The sequence below is a fragment of the Haliotis asinina genome, chromosome 1 (genome assembly GCF_037392515.1).
Source record: "Haliotis asinina isolate JCU_RB_2024 chromosome 1, JCU_Hal_asi_v2, whole genome shotgun sequence".
NCBI classification, from domain to species: Eukaryota; Metazoa; Mollusca; class Gastropoda; order Lepetellida; family Haliotidae; genus Haliotis; species Haliotis asinina.
The window spans coordinates 86,419,124-86,433,910 of record NC_090280.1 but is presented as its reverse complement, the minus strand read 5'-3'; the positions used below and the strand labels follow the sequence as shown (position 1 = coordinate 86,433,910).

Below are 14,787 nucleotides of genomic sequence, written 5' to 3'. Positions count from 1 at the left end.
CCAGACACTTGTGTAGTTGCCAATAGTCCATGTCACTCCAGCATTATTGTATGGGAACGGTGTGACCATGGCATGACGTTATTTGTGAATATATTTGCTGATATTCACGTTTTTGTGTGTTTTCCTCTCAGACAACAAGCAAACTACTAAACAGTAAATGTCAGTTTCGTTTTAATTAGGGAAAATAATTATTTCAGTTACCATTCTGATTCGCGAAATGTGGTTTCGAAAGTACAAGTATATCCAATAACATGTAGTAGTTTGGTGCTCATATTAAAATATTCCAGCTGTATGGCGGCGGTCTGTAAAAAATCAGTCTCGACCAGACAATTCAGTGATCAACAGCATGAGCATCGATCTGCACAAATGGAACGATGACATGTGTCACCCAAGGCAGAGAAGCTAATCACTCCATAAGTCTTCCGACAAACGTTGGTTCCCGAAGATCAATTCTAACCCGGATCTTCAAGGAGGGAAACCGTCTGTGAGCATGAAGAATTGTGATTAACAATTCATGACAAGCAGTTAGGTTTGAAAGGAGTATCAACCACCTGTGAGAAAAGTAACAGACCGGAAAAAATTCTTCGTCTTTAACAAACGCTGTATCAATAAATGAAAAAGGAACATAACTTCGAAACGTTCTTGACGAGGGTTTTTCAAATGCTTTGATTTGAATAGAGTAACTTCTTAGAGAGTCTTTTAGAAACTTGGGCAGTAAAGAAGGATAACGCTGAATGAATGCTGAATTTATTGCTATCAGAGCGTAGGTTCCAACCACTAGCTTGATAACGGTATAGGAACCTACACCGAAACGTCTTTCTCACAGCAATAAGGAAGTTCTTCATCTATATATCATTATCCTTCTATAGAATAGAATGCATATATTGATTACGTCCATCCCATGTGATGGTTGGTAACGCTGAAGTCAGTGATTTGTATTGACCTAGCACTCCTGTATTGAACGTTTACCATGGTATAATCACAGCCATGTGTCGAGGATGCATTTCACTGGATGATTGATCACAGGGAAACTGTGGAGGTCTCATTGTGCAACGGTCTTGGAGGTATTGGGATCTGACGGTGCCATTACCTCAGACTGAAGCACATTCGCGGAAATGAAGAAGCCCTTAGTAGGCCTGGTTTTGACATTTTCTACCTGGTTCTGTGTCACAGGTATGTACAGATCTAGAGTGTTCTTATTTTCATTTTTAAAAACAATAGGTTGATGTTTCGAAAACGCAGTTTTCAGCTATATGACAGTGGTCTGTAAATGACCGAGTGGAAAAGATGATCCTGTGATCAACGGCATGAGCAGCGGTCTACACAACTGGGATGCGACGTCATGTGTCAACCAAGTCAGCGAGCCTAACCACCCAGTCCAGTTAGTTGTCTCTTAACACTCGATTATTCACAGATCGTCACCATGACGCTGGAACATGACGCTGAATGCGGCGTAAAACTAAACTCACTTGCTCCAAAGCTAACAAGCTTTTTTTATGCCTCTGTGAACACTTTTCAAGATTTTTGGAAGATTTTTCATATTTGTTCTGTTTTTGTGTAAACTTGATATACTTCAATTCACTCTGGTGTGTACCTGTCACAGAAACACCAGTTCCAATCCTACGGTATTGTTTTCATTGCTCAGTAACTATTCTTGTACTTTGAAAAGATCAGATAGAAATTTACTCATCCTTTGGACTTAAAGTAACATTCAGCTTATCCGTTCTTACGAATTTGTAGGGACATTGTAATTGTCATCGTCTGATAACACTTGTTATTCTTGAAGGTGTCCAAACAGAATCTGACCCTATCTTTGAGTGAGTGAGTGAGTGAGTGAGTATTGCTCAACGCCGCATCAGCGAACATATTTGACTAATGTGTCGACGACATCTATATGTATCACGTCATACAAAAGAGTATACATGTAGACCGACATATTTGTTATAAGTACATGCCATAAGGTATTTTGTACATTCCCAAAAAGGCGTATTGGTGTAAGTTAAAGCTACAACTATCTTATACTTTATTATTATAGTAAGATTAAAAATTGAAAATGTTCAGTCGTGTCACAGTGTGGAAATAAATTTTACACTGTGTTTTTCACACATGTATACAATGTTTAGAATTAAGAGGGGATTTGTAAATTTACATATACATACATTGTATCATCTTCAATTCATGTTTAACGCTAAATATTTACTCACTTTAATTCGTGAACAGTGCATTAGTAGGTGTTATCCATCTCCAGATGACGTAATTAGGTATGTGTAATATTCCACTGGCGGATTCAGTTAACCCATATATTTAGCCTACTCACCTCCTGCCAGAAATGGGACTTGCGAAAATGGCACTGCTAGAAATGGTACAGCTCGCTAGACCAGTTAAAAGGCGTGATAATCTTATTGTTCAACAATCTAACGTAAGTGTCATAAAGAATAATGCATGTTGGATCCTATTGTGACATGGCAAAATCAGCATGTTGATAACTGTGAAATATACCTGGATTATGTCACCATAAGTTATGTGCTTTTGATAACATTTTGACAGAGCTACACCATTCCGTCCATGTAAGGGTGCCACCCGTGAAGGTCGTGGGGTAGAATAGGTCTTCAGCAACCCATGCTTGCCATAAAAGGCGACTATGCTTGTTGTAAGAGGCGACTTACGGGATCGGGTGGTCAGGCTTACATAACAAACATGTCATCGGTTCCCAACTGCGCAGATCGATGCTCATGTTGTCGATTACTGGATTGTCTGGTCCAGACTCGATTGTTTACAGTCCACCGCCATATAGCTGGAATATTGCTGAGTGCGGCGTAAAACTAAACTCGCTCACTCACCCATGTATGGGTGCGACTCACAAGTGTTACCTGACATTTCCGTGACATGTGGCCATGTGTTTATGCTATTCGGTGGTGTTCTGATCACGTCAGGGCTCATCTTGTCCAAGTATACTACGCAAATGTGCCTACATTGGGACCCAAACCTTAGTGCCTCCACCGGGGATCGAACCCGGGACTTCAGTGTGATAGGCAGCCGCTTTACCACTGCACTAGTGCGCTATAGCTGTTCAGCATTCAAACAATATAAAACGACTGTAAAATGTTACCAAATAATATAACACTATGTAGAAAACGATAAGCATGCGAATATCATTGGGCTTCACACATTGTACCCATCAAGGGAAGCGAACCAGGGCCTTCGGCGTGACGAGCGAACGTTTTAACCTTCAGGCTACCCCACCGCTCCTATCTAAAAAAGAAATGGCCCTCTTATCAAAATGACTAATTCTACTTGACAAAATTTCACTTTCACTGTTTGCACGTCGTTCGCCACTTCCTTCTCCAACCCCAGTGTACTTGTACACAGTTAACCACCCTCGCGGTTAGTCTGTCTCTAATTAAATAACAAACATGTTTTTTTCATTCCATGATATTGACACGGCACTTCCTTTTGTACAAATAACGATAATGTACTCTTTGATGGGTTGTCTGGCTGTGTTTGTTTGTCAGCTGTCAAACAGGTCGAAATGTTGTATTTGGTGTTTGAAGACCAACTCACACCGCAGTGTGAACTGAATGGGCTCTGCCTATCTTCGATATTTGTTTTCCATTACATTTCAATTATGCTGATATGTTCTTTGGTTTGAGATGAATGCCATCCTAAAGGTCAATATTTTATCAATCAAATTAGAAAGAAATATGGGATTACGTACACTAAAAAGGCATGCTAGCTGGGCTACTTTTGAAGCCATGTTGTTATATATTGTGAACGTAGGTATACTCTATGTAAGCAATTGGAGCGATGTGGTAGCCTAGTGGTTAAAGCGTTCGCTCGTCACGCCAAAGAACGGAGTTGGATTCTTCACACGTGTACAATGAGTGAAGATGTTTTCTGGTGTCCCCCGTCGTGATATCGGTGGCTTAAGCCATATTGTTAATCCACTAACTCACTGTAATAGCAATTACAAAAAGACATCAAGCACTTTTGACATGTAAATGTATCATAATTTTACCTGCCTCCCAACCAGTAGTATAGGGAAAATGTAGGGGTTCTGGGCCGCTCCCCATCTAAGCCATAAAACAAGAAACTACGCTTCCCTCGCCATCGTTGTCTCACAACCCTCCATCAAAATCTCATCTTTCATCTGCAAATTTACTAACACAAGAGTAGACTGAAGACATGAACCCGGGTATTTGTGGATTGGGATGGTAACGAAATTCTCTATTGTGAGACAAGTATGGCGAGGAAAGCGTAGTTTCTTGTTTTATGGCTTAGATGGGGAGCGGCCCAGAACCCCTACATTTTCCCTATAAAGTAGTCAAGTATGGCGAGGAAAGCGTAGTTTCTTGTTTTATGGCTTAGATGGGGAGCGGCCGAGAACCCCCATTCCCTGTTCTACTCAACCCGTGAATATCCGTGTTCGAATAGGTCTTCAGCAGCAGTAAGCAGTGACTAACGGGATCGGGTGGTCAGGCTCACTGACATGTCATCGGTTCCCAATTGCTCATGCTGTTGATCACTGATGTCAGGTCCAGACTCGATTATTTACAAACCGCCGCCATATAGCTGGAATATTGCTGAGTGTGACGTTAAACAACAAACAAACACAATATAAGACTCCTGCGTGGGCCGTCGTCTGTAGAAAACCCTTCAGAATCAGTCGAGGTGTATATTGATGCTAACACTCAGTATAACCCTTGTAACTTGGCGGAGTATACAGCTCAATACATCATAGCAACACTATGGTGTTGTCGAACATTGTCAATACGCGTCAACAAGAAGATGTACTCTATTTGTCATCAAATCAGAACCGACCCGTGAAGGTCAGGGGTAGAATAGGCCTTCAGCAAACCATGCTTGTCATGAAAGGCGACTATGCTTGTCGTAAGAGGCGATCGGGTTGTCAGACTTGCTGATTTGGTTGACACATGTTCCCAATTGCGCAGATCGATGCTCATGCTGTTGATCACTGGATTGTCTGGTCCAGACTCGATTATTTACAGGCCGCCGCCATTTAGCTGGAATATTGCTGGGTTTCTTAGGAAACATATATACTGTATAGGTTGCTGAAGGTTTGTTCTACCCTGTATTTTAAAGATTATGGATGAAAAAACATCTATTTTTTTCATTTGGAAATACGTTTTTATGATTTCATGGATTTATTATAGCTTAAAACCGAAATTCACGGAATAGTGAGTGAGTGAGTGAGTGAGTTTAGTTTTACGTCGCACTCAGCAATATTCCAGCTATATGGCGACGGTCTGTAAATAATCGAGTCTGGACCAGACAATCCAGTGATCAACAACATGAGCATCGATCTGCGCAATTGGGAACCGATGACATGTGTCAAGCAAGTCAGCTAGTCTGACCACCCGATCCCGTTAGTCGCCTCTTACGACAAGCATAGTCACCTTTTATGGCAAGCATGGGTTGCTGAAGGCCTATTCTACCCCGGGACCTTCACGGGTCTTCACGGAATAGTGCCTTGCCTTGTCTTTGTCGATACGTTTTCACGACGTTACACAATACGGTAACGTTCTCAATTATGATATTAAATCAAAGCAAATCGGGGACATTTTTACAAATTCGAAGCATATATAAATAAGTGTTGATATGAGGACTAAAAAAACCAGCTTACGATACTGTGATAATCGTCAGAGTAAACTTAAAACACGAAATTATTTTCATAAATAACAGATTGCTCAAAAACCTCTTTTTCAGCATAATCAAGACAAGTCGTAGAAATGTAGTTTAAAGTTTGTGAAACAACTCATTTTCCTTTAAAGAAACCTATTATTAAATAAAGAGTTATAAAAGATCATTTGTGGTTGAAAGTTGTTGAAACAATTTAATAAATACAGATCCCAAAGTAAGATACACATTTTGTAATTGATTATAAATCTATTGATGAGTAAGTTTATTTGTTTCAGATTTCTTGAATTCAGTTAATATAAAATCCTAAGATCATTATCCAACTTTTAACAACTTGTGCCATGGACGGACCTCAGAGTCAAAACCACAGGCATGGCGAAGACGGTATTAGAAGCAGCGAGCTATGCCATTCACCCCGCTTAAGATATGATGTTTGTGCCTAAGAAAGTGTTGAACAAAGTGTTGTAAATACAGTCTCTCTAAATTCATTCCACAATCGACATTTCATAGAAATATTTTCTTGTAGAATAGATCATATCGATGCCAGGTGGCAGTGAGTGAAAAGTTCTGAGAAGTAGAAAAAAAGTCCTCAGATTCACAAGCCTCTACACAACGTGTACTTTACAAAAAGGCGAGAAACCAAACTAACTGCTTCTCTAAGACTCGCTATGATATCTATTGTTTAATGCACACAATACCAACTGGTCAATTTGATTCATACGTGACCCGTACTCTTTGACGTTTCCTTTACCACAGGGCAGTGTACTTCCTCCAGTTCTATTTTGGTTAACCCGGTATCCTGTCAGAGATTAAGGTTATGAAACAAGTAGTTCTTACAGGGTCAGTGACTGTACAGACGAATAGGTATCGACGTCTTTAAATGGCTTACCATGTTCCGGCAGTTTCACGGGAAACAAACTGCTAGGAAGGATTGATCAGTGCAAATTGACTCAATAAGGAATGTATTGTGAGAAATGGAATGGACTCACTGGTAATTTCAAGTACGTTGAATTATGACGTTTGTGAAGAGGAAATCTATGAATCGCTGATGTTTGTGTCAGTTTAGGGCGGATGGTTTGGCGTTGTAACCTAGCGAAGTAGGCAAAACATGATAAAATCCCGATACACATAGAATCATGTTCTGATGGAAGGTAAAAAGTGGCACTTAAAGTATACACTTAAAGTTGTGCAACATTTCAGTTAAATGCTGGCGGGATATAAATAACCATATGAAGACCGGACCAGTATGTGTTCGTGATGATGATGGTGATGAGAATAGTGACGATAATGGTGGTGATTTTGATGATGATGATGACGACGACGATGACTATGATGACGATGAATACGATGATGATGATGCAGTCATCAGTCATAGTTTTAACATAAAATAATTAAATTTTTATTGTGTTCATTAAAATTCTGGCAATCTGATTGGTTAACTGGGAACATTTCTTTTGAGTTCATTTCCCAATGAATCTGAAAAAAATAAGCCACGCCCACTAAACCGGACTACTTTCGGACCTGAGGAATGTCGTGGAATACTTTCACACAGTGAGGGAATTCCCTCCCACTCGAGTACCGTAATGAACTTTGGGTAAACATTGAAGTGATACATTGTGGTTAACATAAACAAACAACTCAAAATTCATACAGTTTGCACATTGGTTTTTAGTTTCATACTTCAATGCAACGAAAGAAATACACAGTCAATCCTTAAATGAACACTTTCATCATAACGTGTTAGAACAGTTTGTAATAAACACTTGATTTTTAGCATACTTAGAAGAACTTACCCTGTATGACAAAATATAGACCGTTGTATCTTAATGCTGTTTATGTTGACCATTGGATTGTCTTGTCCAGACTCGATTAATTACAGATCATCATAAAAAGATGGGATGTGACGTTGTTCAACAACTAACAAACGCTTCTTTCTTCAGACTCATATTGTCCTCTGGAAGGCGTGACATCAACTGACCCTAACCTTTACCCCTGCCTCACCGTGTCACGTGACCAGCTCAGCTGGCTGGACGCACTGAATGTGTGCGAGATTAATGGTGGGACACTGGCGAAGATTGAAAGCCAGGAACAACAGGACTACATCAAGTCAAACCAAAGGTCACATCACACGACTTCTTATTATAACCAATATAAAATGTTCCAACTTTACTGAACAGCAAGAGAAAAGCAGGCTTCGAAAAAATGAAATCTCAAGTCATGCGTTCGTGTTCATGTATTCTTCAACAAGTTGCGTTTCTTTTGCTGTTCGGAATATTTTATATTTTTCCATTCTTTGATAGCACTGCCTTCAAATAGACAAGTCTAAGTAAACTTAGTCTCAGTATTTTTCGTCCGTAGTGGAGTGTAACGAACAATACTGAGACTAAGTTTACTTAGACTGTCAAATAGGCATAAGCTGAATTGGCCGACATGCTACAAAAATGGAAACAGTTTGAATTTTCCCATTACTTGTTATTACCTGATATAATTGGTGATGCCGTCCTTTTTTTATCGTTATTGATTGGCTGTGAGTGGTATGAACGCCAGGCGGGACAACGTAGGAATGGCCAGCGAGTCCTAACTTGACACACAGAAGGAATCAAACTACAGTAACATTGGAAATATCTCGAAGAGACGAATCCAAAAAGTTCATGTGCAAGTATGTTCACGAGTTAATAAGCTCACCAATTGGCTCTGAAAATGCATTTCTTAAGAAATTTCTTGCAGAAATAGGTCTGCTGCAGAAATTTCTGGTAAAGTTTGGTTTGCTGCAGGCACTTCTGGCAGAATTTTTGGTTTCACTACCAGAATGATCTTAATTGAATAAAATTAGAGACTGTCTTTGGATAATGTATTCATGGACTTTTTTTAAGTGATGCGTTTTTTCTCCTGAAAACATCTTCAAGATGGAGGGGAAAAGATTCCCAGAAGCGGATCGTCGTGCAGATCTTACTGGGCATATCTAAACACAACGAAATGAAAATATAAATAATTTAGTGGCTTCTTTATGCATCATTTATTCACATTATATTACATGATTGGCACATGTTATCAGTTCCCAATTGCGCAGATCGATGCTCATGCTGTTCATCACTGGGTTGTTTGGTTCAGACTCGATTATTTATAGACCACCGCCATATAGTTGAAATATTTATGACTGCGGTGTAAAACTAAACTTACTCACTACACCTAACAATAACCAAATTCGATCAAGATTAGTATGACCAGTGAGTCAAGCTCATCATAAGAGTGTCGGGCTGCATTTCTCATCCCTACAAGTCTACATTGTTTTTGTATGCGATATGGTTTCAAGGCGAAAGAGGGGAGGGAGGTGTGGGCGAGTGTGAGCAACGTTGTGTTTGTTTTGCAAAGCCAGTAACCTTACTCCACGCACAGAAATGGTGTGTGTATTTTAAAATGTGTTCAATAGCTAAGAAGAACGCGCTGTTCATCCTGCGAGACCGTTCAGATAGACACTTAGATTGTATCTATTCGTCTGCAAATCACAGATGCATATCACAGTGAGTACTTCGTAACTGAACAGTAGCTCATCTGCTCAGCCACAATACCGCTGCAATGTTAAGTTAGGTGATGTGGGGTACTGTAAATCACGAACTGTTTTGCGCCATGATATTTTTGCGAGTGGCGACCAACAGACGTCTTTACGTCACGATATTTTTGCGACTTGCCTACAGGATAATTGCTAATAAAGCAGGCTCAACATAACAGATGACAAGAACCAAGTGATTAGAATTATAAAATGCTGAGATAACCAGCATGTACCTGTAACATATGTTACATTTGACCCCTGTCTAAATTGCGTTGTGTAATCATAGCTTTCGACCGTGGGAGCAGTGCCAGTCAACACTTATCAGAGGGGTACACAAAGCCCGCAGTCTCGACAACCAGTTGACCTCATCGCTTTACACGCAATCTCATAATTGTTTAATTTCCTCTTACCGGTCTTGGAGGTATTAACAGAAGTGTATATAGTTTTAGTTTTCCTGATCATGAGTCAGTTAGTCGTATTCTGATACAGTTAGCCCAAGCCCAGCAATTTAGGCCCCAATTTCTCGAAACAAACTTAAGTCTGAGTTTTGACTTAAGTTCGAGTTTTTATTCAAATTTGAGAAAATACATTTCCCAGAATGTACGGAAATTGATATTAAACTCAAAAACAGTAGGCAGTTTGAGTTTTCTAAATATATTGCTTAAGGTGTTTGAGCATTTTCTATTTTAAAAATAAAGCAGTTTCAAATTGTCAAACTCAGTTTGAAATTTGAATAAAAACTTAAGTTTGTTTCGAGAAATCGGGGCCAGATCCAGATTAGTTGATCGGACTGATTGCTGATTACTTAAACCACACACGCAGGTGTGACATATATTTTCTGATACAGATGAAAGGACGGCACACTCCCCCAAATATTTGGTCACTACGAGTATTCACACAGAATGGTACTTGTCAGAATATTCTATTACTACATGATCTCAAATAAATTCAAACTTTCCACTTTTTTAATCGTAGTCTATGTGTCTTTTTAATTTATGGCCAGATGAGTAAAAAATGCTAACAGCTGAAGGGATGCTGTAGAGCCAGCTAAGGACCATGCAGGGTCCAAATATTCTGTAAGTCCCCATGGTCCCTTGTATGGTCTTCTACCTTTAGTTGTTGGCAATCTATAGCCCAGTTTTACATTGTTTTGTCATTTGTAGTTACTTAGTTTAGATTGAATTACTAGATTTGAATGGATATCTGTGATACACTAGTTGTTTAACCTTTCTTTATCAACAGGCTTTTCATTTCTAATTATATTGATTTAGGATATAATGATTCATTGTTCTCGTCACGATATGGCTGAAATATTGCCGATGTGGCGGTAAGAATGAACTCGCTCCCTGTTACTACATGTATTATCAAGAACCAATGTTTTCTAAATAATTACGTTATCAAATAGATTTCACAGTATAATTCAGGTTTCGAAACATAAGCTAACATTTCAAGTTTTTCATGTAATATGGCATTACATCAAACATGTACATAAATACATCCCTGTCCAACTTCACAAACCAGTTTTATAACATTGTAATGAAAACCCTTGACCTGTACCCTCACCACTTGCCTGCTACTTATGGAAGAAGATTCGTTTTATGTCAACATATTTTAATCGTGTTTCTATAATTGCAAGACTGTTTGAAAACTGAGTTCATTGTGGTTGTAAGAGTAATCATCTGCCATATATAAATTCAGTGTTAGATTATACCGTTTCAATGACAATAGGAGCAATAGAGGTACATAAACCATACCAAGGGGACAACTGGACTGATGTCAGACATAACTGTATCTATGTCCAGTGTAACTCATGTAATATAGAGTGAATGAATGATGCATAAAGAAGTCACCAAATCATTTTATTTTCATTTCGTTTTTTTAAGATATACCCAGTACGATTTGTGCGCCGATCTGTATCTTGGAATCGTTTCTCCTCCAACTTGAATATGTTTTCAGGAGAAAAAAACCCAACAACATTTAAAGAAAGTCCATAATACGTTACCCAAAGACAGTCTCTAATTTTATTCAATTAAGATCATTTTGGTAGTGAAACCAAAAATTCTGCCAGAAATTTCTGCAGCAGAACAAAATATGCGTCTATGAAGGCTTTCAGACAATGACGATATTGCACAGTGTTATTTCTTGAGATTCCTGTCAACAGTATGGTCGGAGAATAGATCGATCAGTTTTATTCAGCAGTGGTAGCACTTAGGGCCATAGCGCAATTAAAGGCTGATCTTCTTGTAAGTGGTACTAAAAACATATTAAATTTCTTTCACATCTATATTGCTTCATCTGGCAATGCGTGTTACAAATTTTGACAAACTTGGCAAATAATTCATAAATGATATTGGTAACATATCCATGCCGTAGCCATACAGTCATGACAATTTAAGGAGTGAAAAATGAGCGATGGGTCTTGTGGGAATTCAAACATTCATTAAGACTGCAGCCGTCTAAACGTTACTCATGTGGGTAATATTTGTAAATCTTCTAACCAAGGACAACGTGCTTCTGCTGTTAATATTATTTTCAGACTGTACCAGTAGCTGTGCTATTGTTTGTCATAAAAATGTCTTTTCTGGTGTCGGAATGGAAGTAGGTCCCACACAGAGCTGGGATCATGTATCTTTGAAATATATATTGAACTTCATATTCCAATACAAAACGTTCGTAGCGCTACGACATTCTCATGTCTATGATAATATAAACTATTGATTTGGCCTCAACCACTGACTGAATCACATTCTCTTCGTCCGCAGAGAAATTACGACTTTTCTTTTTCCTTGGGGTGGAGGCGACATTTTGCGTTTCCATGTTTGGTAACATACCTGCATCTTTGTTCGGTGTAACATAGAGTGTGAATAAATGATGCATAAAGAAGCCACAGAAATTATTTTAATTTCATTTCATTTTGTTAAGGTCTGCCTAGTAAGATTTGTGCGCCGATCTCATTCTGGGAATCATTTCCCTCCATCTTGAAGATGTTTTCAGGAGAAACAGAATATCATTTAAAGAATACCCATAATAAGTTATCCATAATAAGTGAAACCAATCATTCTGCCAGAAATGTCTGTAGCAAACAAATCTGCCAGAAATGTCTGCAGCAAAACAAAATTCTCAAGAAATTCTTAAGAAATCCATTTTCAGAGCCAGTTTGTGAGCTTATTAACTTGTGAACACACTTGCACATGAACTGTTTGGGTTCGTCTCTTCGAGATCTTTCCAGTGATATAAAATACGTCCTTGTAGCTTGCTCCCTTCTGTGTGTCAAGTTAGGACTCTCTGGCCATTCCTACGTTGTCCCGCCTGGCCTTTATGTTTAGCTGTTTGTGGATATGGCCCATTTCAGCAGGACCACATCCCAATACTCAGTCATTTTAGTCGAATCTTATTTGCAATATTCGCGAAATTCATACTATATGTCAACAAACGGTTACCGACATTATGTAACCGAGTGTACAAGGTTTCACACCGCTTTTAGCAATATTCCAGCAATATCACAGCGGAGGACACCAGAAATGGGCTCCACACATTGTACCCATGTGGGGAATAGAACCCGGGTCTTCGGCGAGTGAGCGCTTTAATCACTAGGCTATCCCACCGTCCCTAGGAAGGTATTGGCACAAGCCGCCGTGTCATTGCGAGGTTTAAAGTTTTCTTTTTTTTAAGTATACAAATTTTGAGATGCCCCCGCCTTGAAAGGCTTCACAGTACAATATACATATATTACTGTGAAGGGTTTCAGGTCGGGGGGTCATCTAAAAAAATTGTTTTTAAAAAAATAAATCTTTAAACCTCGCAATGACACGAAGGCCTGTGGGTGCTGATACTAGTTGTTGGCCTCTTAACGCCACACTCAGCAACATTCCAGCTAGAAGGTGAACTCTTTAACCTCTGAGCTACATTAATACCCAAAGCGAGCAAATTTCTTATAGATGATCATGCTCGGTGAATTGGTTGCTGGCATGCCATAATATCGTGGTACTACCTTACAGAAATGACGAATATACATGGTTTGGAATGAACGATTTGGAAGTGGAAGGGGAATTCGTGTGGACAGATGGAAACAGAGTCACGTGGTTCAACTGGGAAAACAAGCAGCCGAATGGCAAAGATGAACAGAACTGTACCTCGATTAATGAGGCCTATGAGTGGGAGGACAAAGTGTGTGAAAATCTGTACTATTATGTTTGTCAAATAACCTCTAACAACGAACCAGGTGGGTAGCTCGGTAAGGACATATGACAACTGTGAGTGAGTGAGTTTAGTTTTACGCCACTGTTAGCAATATTCCACCAATATCACGGCGGTGGACGCCAGAAATGGACTTCACACATTGTACCCATGTAGGAATCGAACCTGACTCTTCGTGGTGAGGAGCGAACGCTTTAACCTCTTGACTAAACCACCGCCCCTATGACAATACCAATCTGAGTTACGATCCATAAGGCGTCCGTATTTCTGCGACATTCGTAAGTCTATGGTAAACTGCGACGGAGTTACGACGGTGGGTCGGACCCTGTACCTATGTAAGTTGTTAAACCATCTCATAAAGCCATTGTGGATTTACGGATTACATTTTTTCAACTTCTATATATTTCAGTGTGACAGTCGGGGTGTTTATCAGACAACATGGTTGTTTTGACCTGATTGGTTTTGTTTGGTGCTTAGTGCTACATTTAGCAACATTACAACAACATGTAAATTACCGAACCAGCAAATCCACTGACTGATACAATGAGCATCGGGTTTTGCCAAGTGGCGATATATATGCCATTATATTTAAGGCCAATAATCTAATCATAATGTACTACAAGACCTTTAATTTTTTCTTAATGCTTTACTGGCTGATGAAAATGAAAACATTTGTGTTAGGAGATTATACCTCGATTGTACATAGGCAGATCCAGGAATATTCAAAGGAGAGGGTGGTGAGGGGTGGGGGTGGGTTGGCGGTGATGGTGTGTGTGTCTGTGTGTGCGTGCGTGTGTGTGTGTGTTTTCATTCATTTTCAAGAGGGGAGGGATGGGTTCGAAGACCATGAAAGCCTGGAAACTAACCTTTACCTTTTATTTGTCTTTCCAAGTGAACAACGTGTATGACCCCGCAAGTCCCCAGATCGTGGACAAGGAAGCCACGTTAAAGACACCGGATTCATTTCAAGATATTGAGTTGCTGAGTCTCCTGAAGGTCGAGGACGAATTGGTGTGTGTCATGCATTGTCTGTACAATCCCGCATGTGTAGTCCTGGGTTACGGACCGCTCAAGACGCCACACAACTGCCTTCTGTACAAAACAGCACCCGGTGGCTTTGCGCCACTTTTCAGAGGATGGAACGTGTACAGGATTACAGGATAGACACTGTCAAACTCTTGTTGGACCTGTATAGAATGGGAAACGGGTGTGGGTGGGGTTTTGTAATCGGGGTGTTTCCCACCGTCTCACAAACCCATGCTTGTCGTAAGAGGCGACTAACGGGGTCGGGTGGTCAGACTCGCTGACGTAGTTGACACGTGTCGTTGCATTCCTTTTTGTCGATACCCATGCTGTTCATCTCTGGACTGGCCGGTCCAGATTCG

General features: G+C 39.8%; 1 protein-coding gene across 1 annotated transcript; it reads left to right on the top strand.

Annotated features, from left to right (window-relative positions):
* The first annotated feature begins 1,115 nt into the window (after positions 1-1,115).
* Positions 1,116-14,566, top strand: LOC137283806 (perlucin-like protein). The gene is made up of 4 exons (XM_067815494.1): positions 1,116-1,173; positions 7,596-7,773; positions 13,204-13,427; positions 14,295-14,566. The coding sequence occupies exons 1-4, from the start codon at positions 1,116-1,118 to the stop codon at positions 14,564-14,566; spliced, it is 732 nt and encodes a 243-aa protein (XP_067671595.1).
* The last annotated feature ends 221 nt before the right edge of the window (positions 14,567-14,787 follow it).

What these genes read in the sequence shown, in the direction of transcription:
- LOC137283806 (XM_067815494.1), top strand. Translation starts at nt 1,116, where the DNA reads ATGAAGAAGCCCTTAGTAGGCCTGGTTTTGACATTTTCTACCTGGTTC. An exon ending in TACCTGGTTCTGTGTCACAG is followed by an intron (nt 1,174 to 7,595) that starts GTATGTACAGAT and finishes TTCTTTCTTCAG; the next exon opens with ACTCATATTGTCCTCTGGAA. An exon ending in AACCTCTAACAACGAACCAG is followed by an intron (nt 13,428 to 14,294) that starts GTGGGTAGCTCG and finishes TGTCTTTCCAAG; the next exon opens with TGAACAACGTGTATGACCCC.